At 37.5% G+C, this 16,022-nt stretch overlaps 1 protein-coding gene across 1 annotated transcript in view; it reads right to left on the reverse strand.

Annotated features, from left to right (window-relative positions):
* Positions 1-16,022, reverse strand: part of SAMSN1 (SAM domain, SH3 domain and nuclear localization signals 1) — a 176,813-nt gene that overhangs the window by 84,084 nt on the left and 76,707 nt on the right. Inside the window, exon 10 of the mRNA XM_055129040.1 lies at positions 13,158-13,510. Coding sequence (XP_054985015.1) covers positions 13,158-13,510 — 353 coding nt within the window. The remainder of the gene's footprint in view (positions 1-13,157; positions 13,511-16,022) is intronic.

The raw sequence follows: 16,022 nt of genomic DNA on the forward strand, positions 1-16,022 counted from the left end.
TGTGTGGGAACAGTTTAATCTACTCCATACAGAGAGCAGTAGGAAGTCTCAGTGGCCTCAAAACATGATGGCCCTTGCCACAAAAAACTGATCTAAATTTCTTGCAGGTGGAAAGTTAACTTTTTTTTCCTAAAAGGAAATAACCCCTCTCTAAAAGTCAAATTTGTTTTTAAAGCTGCGGTGTCTTTAACCACTTCTTTTTCCAGTTTTTCAGTTGACACCTTGTCATGACTTACTGTGGGTTGCATCAATCATTCTGGGATCTTACAGAAAATATTTTGTGGTGGTGACTATCACATGTAAGAAACTAAGTGCCCTTTGTGGGTGACTGCGCAGGTACCTCTATTTCTTGCCAAATCATTCAGAATGCTGCAAATCCATTAAATCTCTCCACAGGGAGGGAAAAAATTTCCCCGCATCCTAGAGAGAGAATTTATGAGTTCATTTCAATCACCACAAATGAAAGCCACCCTTAGTATTCATTAGAGATTTTACAGTGGGATTATGCATTATCTATGCACATGATCCTTGGAAGTCTAATTTCCTTTTAAATTTTGCATGGCTTCAAGTCACCCTGTAGAAACAATGGCTTATATCCAAGCAGAAAAATAAAAGGAAGGTAAATAGATCAGGTTTTGTTATCCATTGATAATGACTCCATTACACCACTGTGATGGCTATGAACGTTTTGGTTGTAAAAATTAAAGAACAGATTTGGAATGTGCAGACATGCCTTTGTATCACTTCTCTGGTTTCATCTTTGACCACATTTCCTAAAGTAAATGAGATTTTTCAGTTTATATCGCAAAAGATGACCTTGAAAGTAGCATTACTTCATTGGGATAAATGAAGAAATGTGTATGTTGGGCACATTATAGACTTGAGCTTTTCATTAGTACCATAATACCCACTAGGATTTAATTTACCATCATTTTACATTGATTACTTCTTCAATAAATTCTCTTTATCCCAATACATTCTCTTCACTCTATCATGATTTTTACAAAATATAAATCTAAATATGTACCTCACACCCTCAACCAACAAGAAACACACAAGAAATATCTATGTATCTAAAACCACTTTTGCAGAGTGTAGGATAACATTGGTTTGTGCTTTCTCCTCTGCCACAAAGAGCTTAGGTTTATTGAGAATACCCATCACAATGCTTTCAAAGCACTTCCATTTCCTTGGTAGTCATCTTTAACTTCTCTGTTCTCTGCTTTCTCTACCTGTTAATCACTCATTTCTCTTAAGCAGTACCTATGACTTGTAAAGTGATTTGTAAAGCCAAATCCCTCAGAAATCTCTGATTTTATATTTTAAGTGAAATATTGCTTATTTCCTTCCCTTATGTTCTTTTGCACAGTTTACTTCAGAGCAATGTACTTTTTGTATAGACACAGGAAGACAGTTAATGCTATGCTTTTTAAACTTGGGAGTTAGTTGACTGAATAGTACTCACTCCCAGGTATCTGCTTTCACGACTTAAGCCTCAGTTGCCCTCAGTTTCTAGCACCCTAAAAGCAGGGTCCCGGTGAGGGTCTGGATGGACTCAGGACAAGCTGTGAGCTACCCTGGCATTGAAACAGGCCAGGCCAAGCACCATAATACTTAACTGTAGGTTAAGAGCACGGTCATGGACAAATTCTGTCATGATCCAAGGAATAACAACTGGATTAGGACCCTGCTAACATTAGGAAAGAGTAGTCTGGCATGAGCACTGTATTCTGGGATCTACAGTGAGATGTCCTCAGGAGAGCCACCCTACAAGCTTAATGTATCTCTTACTGTGTCCATACAGAATGACTAATATTAAGAAGTAGAATTAAGATAAATGTTTAAATGGTTATTGGACTAAGGAAAGGAGAAACACATTCCTAGATGGTATTTGGCCCTCGAGTGGACTCCTGCTACCTGCAATACTTGGAGTTTGGCAGGAGACTGAGGCGGCGAGATGGAGTGGGGAGATGAGCATAGGGGACAGGAGGAGTTGGGAATGAGGGGCAGTGTGAGACTGGAACAGGCATGTGGGGAGAACGGAATAAAAGGCAACTGATCACTGCTCCCTCCTTCCTGTGTCTGTTGACAGCGGCTGCAGGCTGGGGTGGGAGAAGCGGCACATGGCCACTGAATGCATGTGGAGGATGAGAGAGAATGCCACTGCAGTCGTCACTTATTTATGTTTTGATTATACATAGTTTCTCTTTAATTAGAGGATTGAAAAGAAAACAGTATAAACTCCAAGATCATAAATGATAGAACTCCTTTCTCAAATTCACTTAAACCAAAGGTATTCCAGCCATTCTGACCCTTCTTTCATTCTTGCTTGCTTTGACTGGTTAACTTTAAGACCAATTACCAACCCTTTGAAAACATTTCCTGAATACTTCACTGGATCCAATCTGTCTACAATAGACCTCCCACTAGGTCTAATTGCTCTTATCAAAGTTGCCATCTCATGTTTATTAGTGTGATTATTTCTATTTCTGTATTTCAGAGGTTCACAATGTCTATTTTTGTCATCTTTATGTGACAAAATATAAATACTCTGAAGCAAATTTAATAAATATACAAGTTAATGAATTTAATCCATTTGTGCCTTGCTAAAAATTCATCTCTCTGAGTGTTGGATCATTGTATGACTAAAACCTGACCATGAACAGTTTTGAAACTATCTCATTGTGACTTAGTTAAAAAAATTTTGAAATAAATACATAAATAAAAATAAAAAGCCCTCTCTCTGGGTGAGATGTAGGCTTCAGGTGGTTAGGGTTTGAGCTGAACTGCTAAGAGGTCATATTTCTAATCCAGTTATTCATCAGAATAATTGTGTTTAACAACTGAGGACCATGAGATGCATAAAAATTCTAGAGTGAATATTTATAAAGGGTTTTAGAATGAATCCAACTTGTTGCTTTGCAACTTCTCAGGAAGGAGAAGGCACATAAATTATTTTTCCTCATGTTTCATTCTCTTCTGAAAAAGGGTAGCTCATGCATGGGTTTGGGGTTTCACTCTCACTTTGAAATAGAATATCTTGAAATGCATATGGAATGTGATTATGATCACTATATCACTGTCATCCCGTTGCTCATCAATTTGCTCGAGCAGGCACTAGTAACATCTCCATGTGAGACAAGTTGTTACTCTATTTGGCATACCGAATACACCACGAATAGCTTGCCAGGCTCTGCTGTGCGGGCGGGGTACTCTCCGTAGCTTTCCGGGCTCTCGGAGAGGGGCAGAGGAATTGAACCCGGGTCAGCCATGTGCAAGGTAAACACCCTACCCGCTGTGCTATCGCTCCAGCTGTGACTATGATAAAATATATAAAGGAGTTTGAACCAGCTGTAATTATTACATGTAAAACATTGCTAACAATGTAATCACCTGGAAGGTCAGAAAAGGGCAGTGTTAAGTTTGGGCACACCAGTTCCACCATCTCTAGGTGTGGAGTCACTCTACAGCCGCTGGGAGCTAAAAGCAGTAATGAGAGAGCAGCAAGAGAAAGAGAAAGAAGAAAAGTGCCTGCCATAGAGGCAGGCTGGGATAAGGATGGGGTCGCTAAGGGAAACTGGGTTCACTGATGTTGGGAAATGTGCACTGGTGAAGGGACAGGTGTTGGAACATTATATTACTAAGACCCAATTGTGAGCAACTTTGTAACTGTATCTCATGGTGATTTAATTAAAAAAATAAAATCAGTTTTTCACTACCCTCACTGTGTACTACATTGAACCAGACAGTTATGGCATTTTTACAAGAGGAAGAAAATTTGACAAACTATATAAAATAATCTAAAACATTAACAAAAATATAATAACATAAAGTACAACATTATCTCTATAAAGCAAAGTTACTAACTACCAATGGTCTTATTATGAAAGCCTGTGTCTTTATAGTCTTTAAAGGTCTCCAACTCTAGGGCTGTGCTAAACGTGTCCTAGACATTTTGCTGTTGTTCATTGAATAAGGGCTATCATAAGAAACACATTGTTACAATTATAAATAGTAATAATTTCTACTAAAATCAGTAATTTGCCTTCATTTCATACTAAAAATCAGGTATAGTAAATATTTTATATCCAGTCCTTCTAGAACTCCACACAGAGTAATTTTTCCTCATGTCCATGTAATAAAAGGAGCACTGAAGCCCATAAAAATCAACTATCACCCAACACAGTCCATATAGACACATGCACTGCGAGATCACGTTCTACAGCCAGGCTTCTTGGAGAGCACTTCCTTAGAGATTCTACCAGGTATTACTCCTCTTTACAGCCAAGTTTACTTCTTTTGCTATAAAATTTGAAGGCCGTTGAATGAAAGGAAGTGTAGACTGAAAATCACTGTCACTGTCATCCCATTGCTCATCGATTTGCTCGAGCGGGCACCAGTAATGTCTCCATTTTGAAACTGGTTGCTACTGTTTTTGGCATATCGAATACGCAATGGGTAGCTTGCCAGGCTCTGCCGTGCAGGTGGGATACTCTCAGTAGCTTGCCAGGCTCTTCCAGAGGGACAAAGGAATCGAATCTGGGTCGGCCATGTGCAAGGTAAACATGCTACCCACTGTGCGATTGCTCCAGCACCAGATTGAAAATAATGAGGTTTTAATTTCATACTTTCTCTACCATCATCTTTCCATCCCAGGTAGTTCCCATATTCATATGACTCAGTTTCTCCAGTTCTAAGATGGCAGCAGTGTTCTTCCTAATTCATAGAACTTTTTTGCTTTAATTGGAGCTCATCATTTTATTAATGATGAGAATACCCCTATGCCATTCTTAATTTTAGTTACTGATTCTTTTTTAAATCCCCATTGGTATTTTCTCTGTCTATAGGCTTATAATAAGAGAAAATGTGGGAAACATATTGCATCTCAAAAGCAGGGATGCATTATTAAGATATTAAACCCCTATCTTGAATCAGCACTTTTGTATGCATCATTTAACTTTACACTGCAATTTAGGAGCCAATGTCTTCACTTTTACAGATAAGAGAGGTATTCGCCTAGTCTCAAATGTTACAAAATCATGATCTTTGCAGAAGGTTTTTGGACTTTTATAGATGTGGGTTTAAAATTCAACTATCCCACCTTATTATTGCTTTGCATACTTTTTAACCTCTTTGAGCTCCAGATTTTTATTATTAAAATAGGGATAATTATTATTTACTGGGCTGGAGTGATAGCACAGCAGGTAGAGTGTTTGCCTTGCATGCGGCAGACCCAGATTTGATTCCCAGCATCCCATATGGTCCCTTGAGCACTGCCAGGAGTAATTCCTGAATGCATGAGCCAGAAATAACCCGTGTGCATCTAGGGTGTGACCCAAAAAGCAAAATAAATAAATAAATAAATATAAATAATTACTCCTTACTGAATCATGATGCAAATATAGTATACAAAAAAGAACCAGAGATAGATGGTAATTCAGCAGAGGCTGTAATTTTTATTTTCTGGATGTGTCTGCAAGAAGAAAATAAGATTTTGAAGGGATGAACCATCCAAGGTGTCACTGTATGTACTCTTGTGTGCTTATGGGCAGGGGTGGTATATGTGGTAGGTTATAGTGGCAAAAAAAAATGATGTCCCCTTCTGCCCAGCACTTTTGTAAATAGCAGAACTATAGCTCTACCCCTCCCCCTAACCGCACTTAAGCTTTATCTTTTATAATTTTTGTTTGGGGGCCACATCTGGTCGTGCCCAGGCCTATGAGGCAGTGCTGGGGATTGAACTAGCTCACCCACGTTCAAGGAAAGTACCCTATTTGCTATGCCAACTCTGCATCCTCACACACCCATTTTCAAAGCAGAATTTGGTCCTCTGAAATGGTATTCAAAATCAATTTTAGGAGTATTGTTTCAGCCACAGAATTAAGGCTCCCAAGAATAAAAATAGACATTGTAGCTCAAAGAAGTTTCATTCCCCTAAACTACCTTTTAATTTTAGTACTTAGTTCTTGACCAACATGATCATTTCCGGCTATTATTGTCGTACCTGGTAACTTTCAGTATCTGTATTGCAAACCACAATGCCCAAAAGGGGCGTGGAGGAAGCAGAGAGTGAGCGAGCAAGAGAGAGAGAGAGAGAGAGAGAGAGAGAGAGAGAGAGAGAGAGAGAGAGAGAGAGAGAGAGAGAGAGAGAGAGAAGGAAAAGCATCTGCCATAGAGGCAGGTTGGGGTGAGAGGCGCAGGGGGTTAGCACTGTAGCACTGTTATCCCTTTGCTCATCAATTTGCTCGAGCGGGCACCAGTAACATCTTCATTGTGAGACTTGTTGTTACTGTTTTTGGCATATCGAATATGTCATGGGTAGCTTGCCAGGCTCTGCCGTGCAGGCGGGATACTCTCGGTAGCTTGCCGGGCTCTCCAAGAGGGACGGAGGAATCTAACCTGGGTCGGTCACCAGCAAGGCAAACAGGGTAATGTGATGGAAACTGTACGCTGTTGGAGGGATGGGTGTTGGAACACTACATGACTGAAACCTAGTCATGAACAGCTTTTAAGGATCTATCTCAAAGTGATTCAATAAAAAAAAAAAATTATACTCAATATTTTATCCTCAATAATTTCACATATGAGTATGACTGTAGAAACCTTAAAAAAAGATGGTGGAGATTAAGCAACCTGACCCAAAGAGATCATAGCAAGTGACAAAATAGAGCTCCAATTTTTTTTCTTCTTTTTGAGTCACACCTGATGATACACAGGGGTTATTCCTGGCTCTGCACTCAGGAATTACTCCGGCGGTGCTTGGGGGACCATATGAGATGCTGGGAATCGAATCCAGGTCAGCCACATGCAAAGGAAATGCCCTACCCGCTGTACCATTGCTCAGCCCCTGGAGCTCCGATTTTAACCTCTGACACCAACCTGTACTTTGGTATATAGTGCAGATTCCAGTACATCATTCTACACACTCAAAATATGACCTATTTTTGAGCTTGTTTCTCTCCCACAAATAAAATCTCCAGAGCATTTGGAAAGTTCTCCAGGGTTTGTTATACAAAATGTTCTAACATTTAAACCTCTGTCCTCCTAAGAGTTTAAGTCCAGCTTCAGTGATTTGCTTTATTCTGTTAAATCACTTAAAAGGAGTAATTAAGGAGGAGTTTCAGTTCTCCTTTGGTCAATGAGGATAATTGGCCAGTCTACAGATTTTTAAAAAAATTTTATCAAATCATCATGAGATAGTTACAAGATTTTTATTTATTATCTCCTCCTTACACTTGAGGATGCTATGAAATAAGTTTCAGACTTTCTTGTAGGTGTCAAATATAGTTATAATTGATTTGACGAGTCCTATTTTATCGGAGTTGTTAGAAGTGATAAATACTTTACAATAACATAAAAATAATTTCCTTGTAGGAATACCAATGCAAATTTATCTTTAATCTGATGCACTTGATAATAAACAAGCACAGAGTTGGGGGAAGGGACATAAGGGCAGCAGGAAGATAAAGGGAAGGATTCTATTTTCTAAAATATCTTATTTTCTATAATACAACAGGATGACAAGTCTGCAATTTTTACTGATATACATGATATTTATGTAACTGAGTAAATCCAAATATCAGCTCGGATAATTAGCTTGGGTTTACATTCTACTGTGATGTGCATCAGAAGCCTAACAATAAATCTCTAGTTACTCCAGTTTCTAGGAGAGCCCTTCATGCAGAGAGCCACTAGGTTTTATTATTATTCAAGATTTTATTAAAAATACATTTTTAAATGCTATAGATTTAATTTATAATTTACCATATAGTTTACTTTCCATAAATTCACTCTAAATAATGTTCCTAAATATGATATGCTTATGCCATTATACAATACTATGATTTAGGTGTTTCTTCTGTGAACTCTTTTCCAGTTTGTGTGTTTGGCCACATTCTGTGGTGCTCAGGGATTATTTCCAGCTCTAAGTTCAGGGATCATTCTCAGTCATACTCAGGGGACCATCTGGTGATGGAAATCATAGCACATGCTCACCCTATTGTGCTATTTCTCTATCTCTCCAATGAACTTTAAAAATACATATATATGAAGTGTGTCCATATACATGGGAAGTTTTTATTCCATATTACTTTATATACAAGTATTACAACGTATTTGTCATCCTAGTGAAGTATTTTTACCAATTTTTATTTATTTCTAATTTTAATCGTTTCCTTTTAGTAAGATCCTATAAGTTGTGTTATAAAGATGAAATGTGGGGGCTGGAGCGATAGCACAGCGGGTAGGGCATTTGTCTTGCACTCGGCCGACCCAGGTTCAAATCCCAGCATCCCATATGGTCCCCTGAGCACCGCCAGGAGTAATTCCTGAGTGTAGAGCCAGGAGTAACCCCTGTGCATCGCCGGGTGTGACCCCTCCCCTTAAAAAGGTGAAATGTTTAGTTGTTCATCATCATTACCTCCTAAACATACCTAAGCTTCCACATACATAGAATGAGTGATTCATAGGACTTTGACATGAATTTGTTAACAACTGAATAAGTGAATAAGTAAGTGAATGAGTAAATAACCTGCATAGAATCTTCTATTTCTCAAGCTCTCTTAGGAAAATGTTGATTACCTTTCCAGAAAAAACATAGTAGCTATAATTTAAGTGTGTCCTGTAAAATATTAATAATTACTAAATTTCCTTGCTCACTTATTATTTTTTATTTTAAAAAAATATTTTTAAAATCTTGATTTTCAAGTTTATTCAGTGGAATTTCACCTCACCATAATTCCAAAATAAGAAGATATATATTTGAGTTATTCTAACACATTGTTGGGTTTGTGTTTTTTTTTTTTCCTGTTAGATCTAAACAAGGGTGTTAAGCTACAGGAAATTATCTAGACTTTGTCTTCAGGTGATATAAAAGCAGTCTTCTTGGCATGCCATATTTACTGAACCAGAAAATCCTCAACAATGAAAACTCAAAGCCTCTTTGTCACAAGACCAATATTGCCAAACTACAAAAAAATGTTCATAGAATCTGTGACATTATCTCTACTCCTACCAACTCCCCTAGGAACAATGCACCTCTTGACTCTCATTTCACTGGTCCTCTCAATCCTCATTCCTTTTCGTATTTTTTTTTTTGGTATTCAAAATGTACAAGATGTATTCTTTTCACTAATCTACATTTTTGATTTTGGTTTTGGTTTTTGGGCCACACCTCAGGACTTATTCCTGACAATGCACTCAGGGATCATACCAAAGCCACTGGTGTGCAAGGCAAGTGTCCTATCTACTATACTATTGCTCCAACCCCCACCTACTTTTTAAAAAATATTCTCCATACTATGCATCAAATAAGTAGAGAAGAAAAGCAAGAAAAAGTGAGTGGCAAACAGTACCAACAAAGTGATAAAGATATAAACACACACACACACACACACACACACACACACACACACACACTGTATAGTAAATGGATGGTACCAGTTTACATATAGTAGAGAGTGTATGTAGGGATCACCTGGAAGCCAGATTGAGTGAGTGAGTTCACATTTAATTCTGCATGTTTCGGGTAGACACTTAAACATTTGGGAGGAAGCAATAATGTAAGGTTTGCTTCAGAATAATTAATCAGGGAGATTAGTCAAAGAAATTAATTGACATGCCAGGTTAATTGAAAATAGACTAGATTCAAAGAGACAGATTGTGAAAGATGAAAGTAGAAAGACAAAGTAGAATAGCAGCACAAGCAGCTTATTTACTTGCTGTTTTGACTTCTTTTCCATAATCAGTAATTTTGGTGGCAGTTTTTAAACTCATGCCGTTTTGTAGTAGAGCTGACTCTTAAGAACATTTGCCAATGGCAATAATTAGGAATCACTGTTCCAGAGTGAAATAAAAGATGCATTGTGAAATCTTATGCTCCTTTATTTCTTGGTTGGTGTCAGGCATTAGCATGCATCCTATTTGTCTATTTATACAATTCTGAAAAGAAACTATTCGCACTTTATCTTTGGTTCAACTCTGAGGGGCTTAATACTTTTGTGTGTGTGCTTTATGGGTCACACCTGGCAATGCACAGGGGTTACTCTTGGCTCTGCACTCAAGAATCACCCCTGGCAGTGCTCAGAGGACCATATGGGATGCTGGGAATCAAACCCGGGTCAGCCACATGCAAGGCAAAAGCCCTACCCTCTGTGCTATTGATCCAGCCCCGGGGCTTAATACTTTAACAAGACCTTTAATCTCCATTCTTTTCATTTTCTAAGATTGTTTAAAGGAGATTTGTTTACTTTCTCACTTTGATAATTTGTATATAAAGTTAATATTCTTTGATTGTTATATAATAATGTTTCTCATTATTCTATTATTTTCTCTGTAGACTGTATTTGAATCTCCCTTACTTGGTTGTTTTATTTTTTTCCTTTTCATCTTTGATTTTTTTTTTTTTTGGAAAGAACTTCGCTATTTTCATTTTTTGAATTTTCACACAATTTTTATGAGTATATTTCAAAGTGTATTTACACATTTAAAAGTAAAAATGAATATCTACTTCCCCTTCCATGTCTATCTTCCTTTCATTATTCAAGACTATTAAAATGTTTGTCTTATCTGAATTATTATCCCAGGTTTTAAAAAATATTATTGTTACTAATAAAATATTATTCCAACGGAAATTTTTAAAGATGTTTTTTATTATTACAACATTATACAAAGGAAACTTCATCTCCCTTGCAATACACAAACTTTTTTCTTTCACTTTTCTCAACTGAATCCATATCATGGTCACATCTCTTTCACCCTGTCCAGATTCTACTGATGTTACAAGTATCTAAACAGCATATTAAACATATGTGTGTGTCTCAGTCTCCTGTTGACTTCTGTAAAGAGCCCTTCATAAGCAATACATTTCCTTGTCTGGATATAGTTTCCTTATAGTATCTCAAATAAGTAAAATATTACTTCTGAGTTTAGCTCAAGTCTGTGAACGCTTTGGTTTGGGGGGAGAAATATGACCCTTCGTGAACAGTGTCCTAAGGTTTCATTTAATCTTCCGAACTGTCCTAGATATGGATAGCCTTGTTGTACTAATGAGCATTTTAGTATGCAAAGAGCCACTCGGGAGAAAGTCAGTGAGTCTGAAACCAGTGCAAAGAAATGGAATTAGTGGACTCAGGAAGATAAGGTGTTTGTTTAAGCTCACTCTGAGAGTAATGTCAGAGCTGGCATTAAACTCAGTTCTATTAGAACAATTTTTGAGAATATAAAAAATGGGCTTAACAGAAATATTTCTTTGAATAAATAAGGACTTTCTGGAGTAAAGTCAATTTCAGAGCACCTCAAAACTCAAATTTGATAGTTAGATCAAAGATGCGGGAAACAAATACTGAAAAAATTACTGATTTCCAAGGAAAAACAACTATGTGGATTGGTTTTACTTTGCCTGAAATGCTCAGATTAGGCACAGTTTCAGCATATTTGCATTTATTGGCATGTTTAAATAAAAATATTGTCACATTTTAAGCTTTAAAATTACACAAATGTCACCTCTGATTACCTCCCTCTGATAATAAGTAACATTCATTTTAAAAGAACATCTTTTCCTCAATAATATCTGCTTTCTGTACCTTCCACAAAATGAAAATTAAAGTACAATCTAAATGATACCCTTGCAATTACTATAGAAAGAATTAACAACTATACTAAAATGAAACTGGATGTTTTCTGCTTGTTATTATCATAGAATATATGTATGAAATAGAAAAATCATAATTTGACTCATCCAACTTCTTTCACTCTAGTATCTCAAATCCCTAAGTGCAAGTGGTCTCATTAAGTTTACCAAACCAATTTAACTCTAAGATATTCTTGAACCTTCTCTCCAAATCCACTGAGGTTTTCCTGTCACAAATGGTGAACATAATTATCTGAAATTTTGAGCATTCTGCAGAAAATGTTTGACCTTCTGCAGATAGAACTCACTTAATCATTTAGTTTTGTACTAAAACAGACAGATATACCCAAATAGATAGGAAAAATAGTATTATTTTACATATGTAACTCTACACAGACTCTTTTCACAAACACATACATACAAACACTGAGTTTAAGTATAACTGATTAATGTAAGAAGTAGAATAGTGTATAATCTGAGTCATGAAAACAAAATTCATTGATGTCTAAAACTCTGTTTAGTCAGAAAGCATTATTCATATTCATTATTCTGTTTAGTCAGAAAGCATTATTCATAATATTTTATTGTTGACTATAACATTCTAGCTACAATAGAGTATATCAAGTAAATTTCTCGTAGCAAACCAACAAATGTGCAACCAATTCTACCACCAGGTAAATTGTTATGAACACCATGAATCCAGGTGTTTTGTATCATTTGTAATCTATGTTATTTTTTGTAATCTATGTATTATAACAAAGATATATACTGTCTGATACTGTATTGACACAAACAGATACAAAAGGAGGGTTGATAAATATATAGTGAAAATATATACTGAGCACAGAGCCAAGAGTAAGTTTAAGCACTGCATGCTGTGACCCAATTACTTCTCTCCCCCACCACACACACACAGACAGACACACACACACACATAGAGTCTAGGTTCTCTATCTTGACTATACATGTTGTTACCTTATACTTGTTAAGGTAACAAAAACCAGTTTTTGCCTCATTCCCAATTTTAAAGCAGGGTAGTACTTGGTAGTACTTAATACCAAAATTAAGGTAGTGCTTAATACAATTAATACTTAGATAATGTTATCTCTACCACACGACCTTTGTAAAATTGAAAATCAATTCAATATGTATAGTTTTTAAGAGATTGGCATTCCCTAAGAAAATGCTCATTTAAATGGTGAACTATTTTTTTCAATGAAACTTATAGCAATCATTTAGCAATTCAATGAAAAATTTTTTCTTTGAAACTAGATGCAAAATATTCCTTCAATTAAAATGAACCCCCTGGAAAACAAGCAATGATCTGTTTGAACACAATGGACTACATGCAATATTAATATGATGGCAAAAGTGAGAAGAGCTACATTGTTTCTTAAAAAGATAACTGTCTCTGATTACTTTCAGGAAACTGATAAATCTGGCTGATTAGCACTTTTGTTATCTGTTTCTTTCCTGACAATATGAATAGTCAGATAAGAGGATACATTTCCGTAGTTTATAAACTTACCCAATAATGTTGGAGATCCATATCTGTACAAGAAGTCTTGAGACGCGCATGGCGAGAACAATGGAAACTGTTATACCAGGGACCAACTTGAGCAGCTTGAAAATCAAAACATGTCCAAGGTGGATGTTCTGTGAAAGGCTTCCAGCTGTTCCACATGTGAACTTCACCTTCATTGTGGGATAACATTTCTGCCATGCTGTATCCGTTTGAAGCATGAGGTCCAAGCAGGGATGCAGAAATAGAATCCAACTTTGTCTCCATTTTTCCCTTCATCCTCGTGTTAGGATTACTAACTTTCTTTTCTTGGATTTTGACTAATTTCATGCAGGAAGTCACTGCTTCATCTCTATCATCTGAATAAGATAGAAAAATGATGTCTAATAACTTTCACATGTATTAATATCCTACTTTCATATAATAAAATAAATGAAAAACAAGATAAATGCAGAAGTCATTCCATTTCACAAAACATAATGGAGTTTTTCATAAAGTAGAGTTTTTTGAATTGTTTTGTAAAACACATTTACTTGAACCTTCTTAAAATTATATCTAATGATAAATAGCCTAACGTGACTACCAGCAGCATACAAATAACATACTGAAGCATTTTGAGAAAAAAATATTAAAAATACTCTGCATATTATAAACATGATATAATATGCTTCCTTTGGAAATTTTTTTTGTTTTAGGTTTTTTTTTTTTTTTTTGGCCATACCAGACTGAGATGTGGGTGGTGAATGTTCAGATTTACTCCTGATTTTGCACTCAGGCATCACTCTGCCAATGCTGAGACCATCCAGGGTACCAGAGACTGAACCTGGATTAGCTGTGTGCAAGGCAGGCATGCAGCCCACTGTGATATCTCAGTCCCTATAACATGTTTCTATTATTAAATGCTTTTAATTTGGGAGCTTCACATATATAATAGAGTATCATAGTTAACTAACATTTTTGTCTTATTTAAGAAATGGAGCTGGGGGCAGGAACAATAGCACAGCGGGTAGGGCATTTGCCTTGCACGCAGCTGACCCACGTTCCATTCCCAGCATCCCATATGATCCCCTGAGCACCACCAGGAGTGATTCCTGAGTGCAGAGCCAGGAGTAACCCCTGTGCATCTCCAGGTGTGACCCAAAAAGCGAAAAAAAAAAATAAAAGAAAGAAAGAAAGAAAAAGAAATGGAGCTGGAGCGATAGCACAGCGGGTAGGGCGTTTGCCTTGCATGTGGCTGACCCGGGTTCGATTCCCAGCATCCCATATGGTCCCCTGAGCATGACCAGGAGTAATTTCTGAGTGCATCAGCAGGAGTAACTCTTGTACATCGCCAGGTGTGTCCCCAAAATAAGCAAACAAACAAACAAACAAAAATAAGAAATAAATACGTGGGCTGGAGCGAAAGCACAGCAGGTAGAGCGTTTGCCTTGCATGCGGCCGATCCAGGTTCGATTCCCGCATCCCATATGGTCCCCTGAGCACTGCCAGGAGGAATTTCTTAGTGCAGAGCCAGGAATAACACCTTTGCATTGCCGGGTGTTAATGCAACAAGCAAAAAAAAAGAAAAAAGAAAAAAGAAATGAATATGTATATATGGGCTAAAATTTTGTTGATATTATAAAATTTTCCACTTATGTAGGATAACATAGATTCAGGTAGTTTAGGTTTATTGGGTTACTCCCGTTACAGTGCTCCTATTCCTCTTTGTTTATTTATAGCTTCTTTCTTAGTGTTCTGTTGACTTGTAAATAATGTTTTTCTCTTCTTGAGTCCTTTGCATAGTTTATTCAGAGCAAGTCCTTTTTGTATGGACACAGGAAGATTTAACAAATGCTATGCTTTTGTAACCTGGGAGTCATTTGACTCTACATGATATTTTCCTCCTGGGCATCTGTTCTCTCGACCTAAGCCTCAGCTGCCCTTACTTCCTAGCACCCCCAAAGCACGGTCCGACGTGGGACAAGAAGGACCCAGGGCAAGCAGTGAGTTGTGTGCTACCCTGGCATCGAGATGGGCCTGGCCAAAGTGCCTAATGCTTAACTATAAGAGCTTGATCATGGACAAATGCTGTCATGATCCAAACAGTGATACTAGATTTGGACCCTGCCAGGGTGAGGGATGATTAATCTGGCCTGAGTGCTGTGGTCTGAGCCTGTGGCAAGATGTTGCCAGGAGAGCTGCCTTGCAAGCCTCAATGTATCCCTTGCTATGTCCATACAAAAATAACTAGTATTAAGATGTTAATAAGTTCCTAGACTAAGGAAAAGAGAAAAACCTTAAGAGTGAGGAAGGGCTTTGGAATGCCCTGCCCTCAGGAAGGGCTTTCTTATGTTGATTTTGCTACCTGGCTGGGGGTAGCCTAGAGGGCAAGGTGGGAGAGACAAGTAGGAGGAGGAAGGAGAAGCCAGAGAGAAGCGGCAGTTGATCCAGAGAGAGGCAGGAGCTAGGAGTGCGGGAGATGAGAAAGATGAAAGATTGAATAAACGGTAACTAATCAGCAATCAGCTTGGTCCTCGTTCTTCCTTCGCCTTTCCTTGACCACCGGCCGTCCCGATCCAGTCCACACGCTGCGGTTCCAGGGCACTGAACACGGGTGGTGAGACAGAGCCGCCAGGAGAGCCCGCGAGTGCACTCGCCCCCCCCCCCCCCCCCCCCGCGAGCTTTAGTTTTTTACAAAAAAAGAAATGAATATGTATATATGGGCTAAAATTTTGTTGATATTATAAAATTTTCCACTTTAATATCAACCTGCAAAGATATTTATGCATGTAGTATTTTACTCATAAATTTGAAGTACTTTAGAAAGGCAAAAACAAGACTAAGAAAAATCGAAAAACAGATATATCTTTAGTACTACAAAGTTGATCAGCA

This window comes from Sorex araneus, chromosome 2, assembly GCF_027595985.1.
Source record: "Sorex araneus isolate mSorAra2 chromosome 2, mSorAra2.pri, whole genome shotgun sequence".
Classification (NCBI taxonomy): Eukaryota; Metazoa; Chordata; class Mammalia; order Eulipotyphla; family Soricidae; genus Sorex; species Sorex araneus.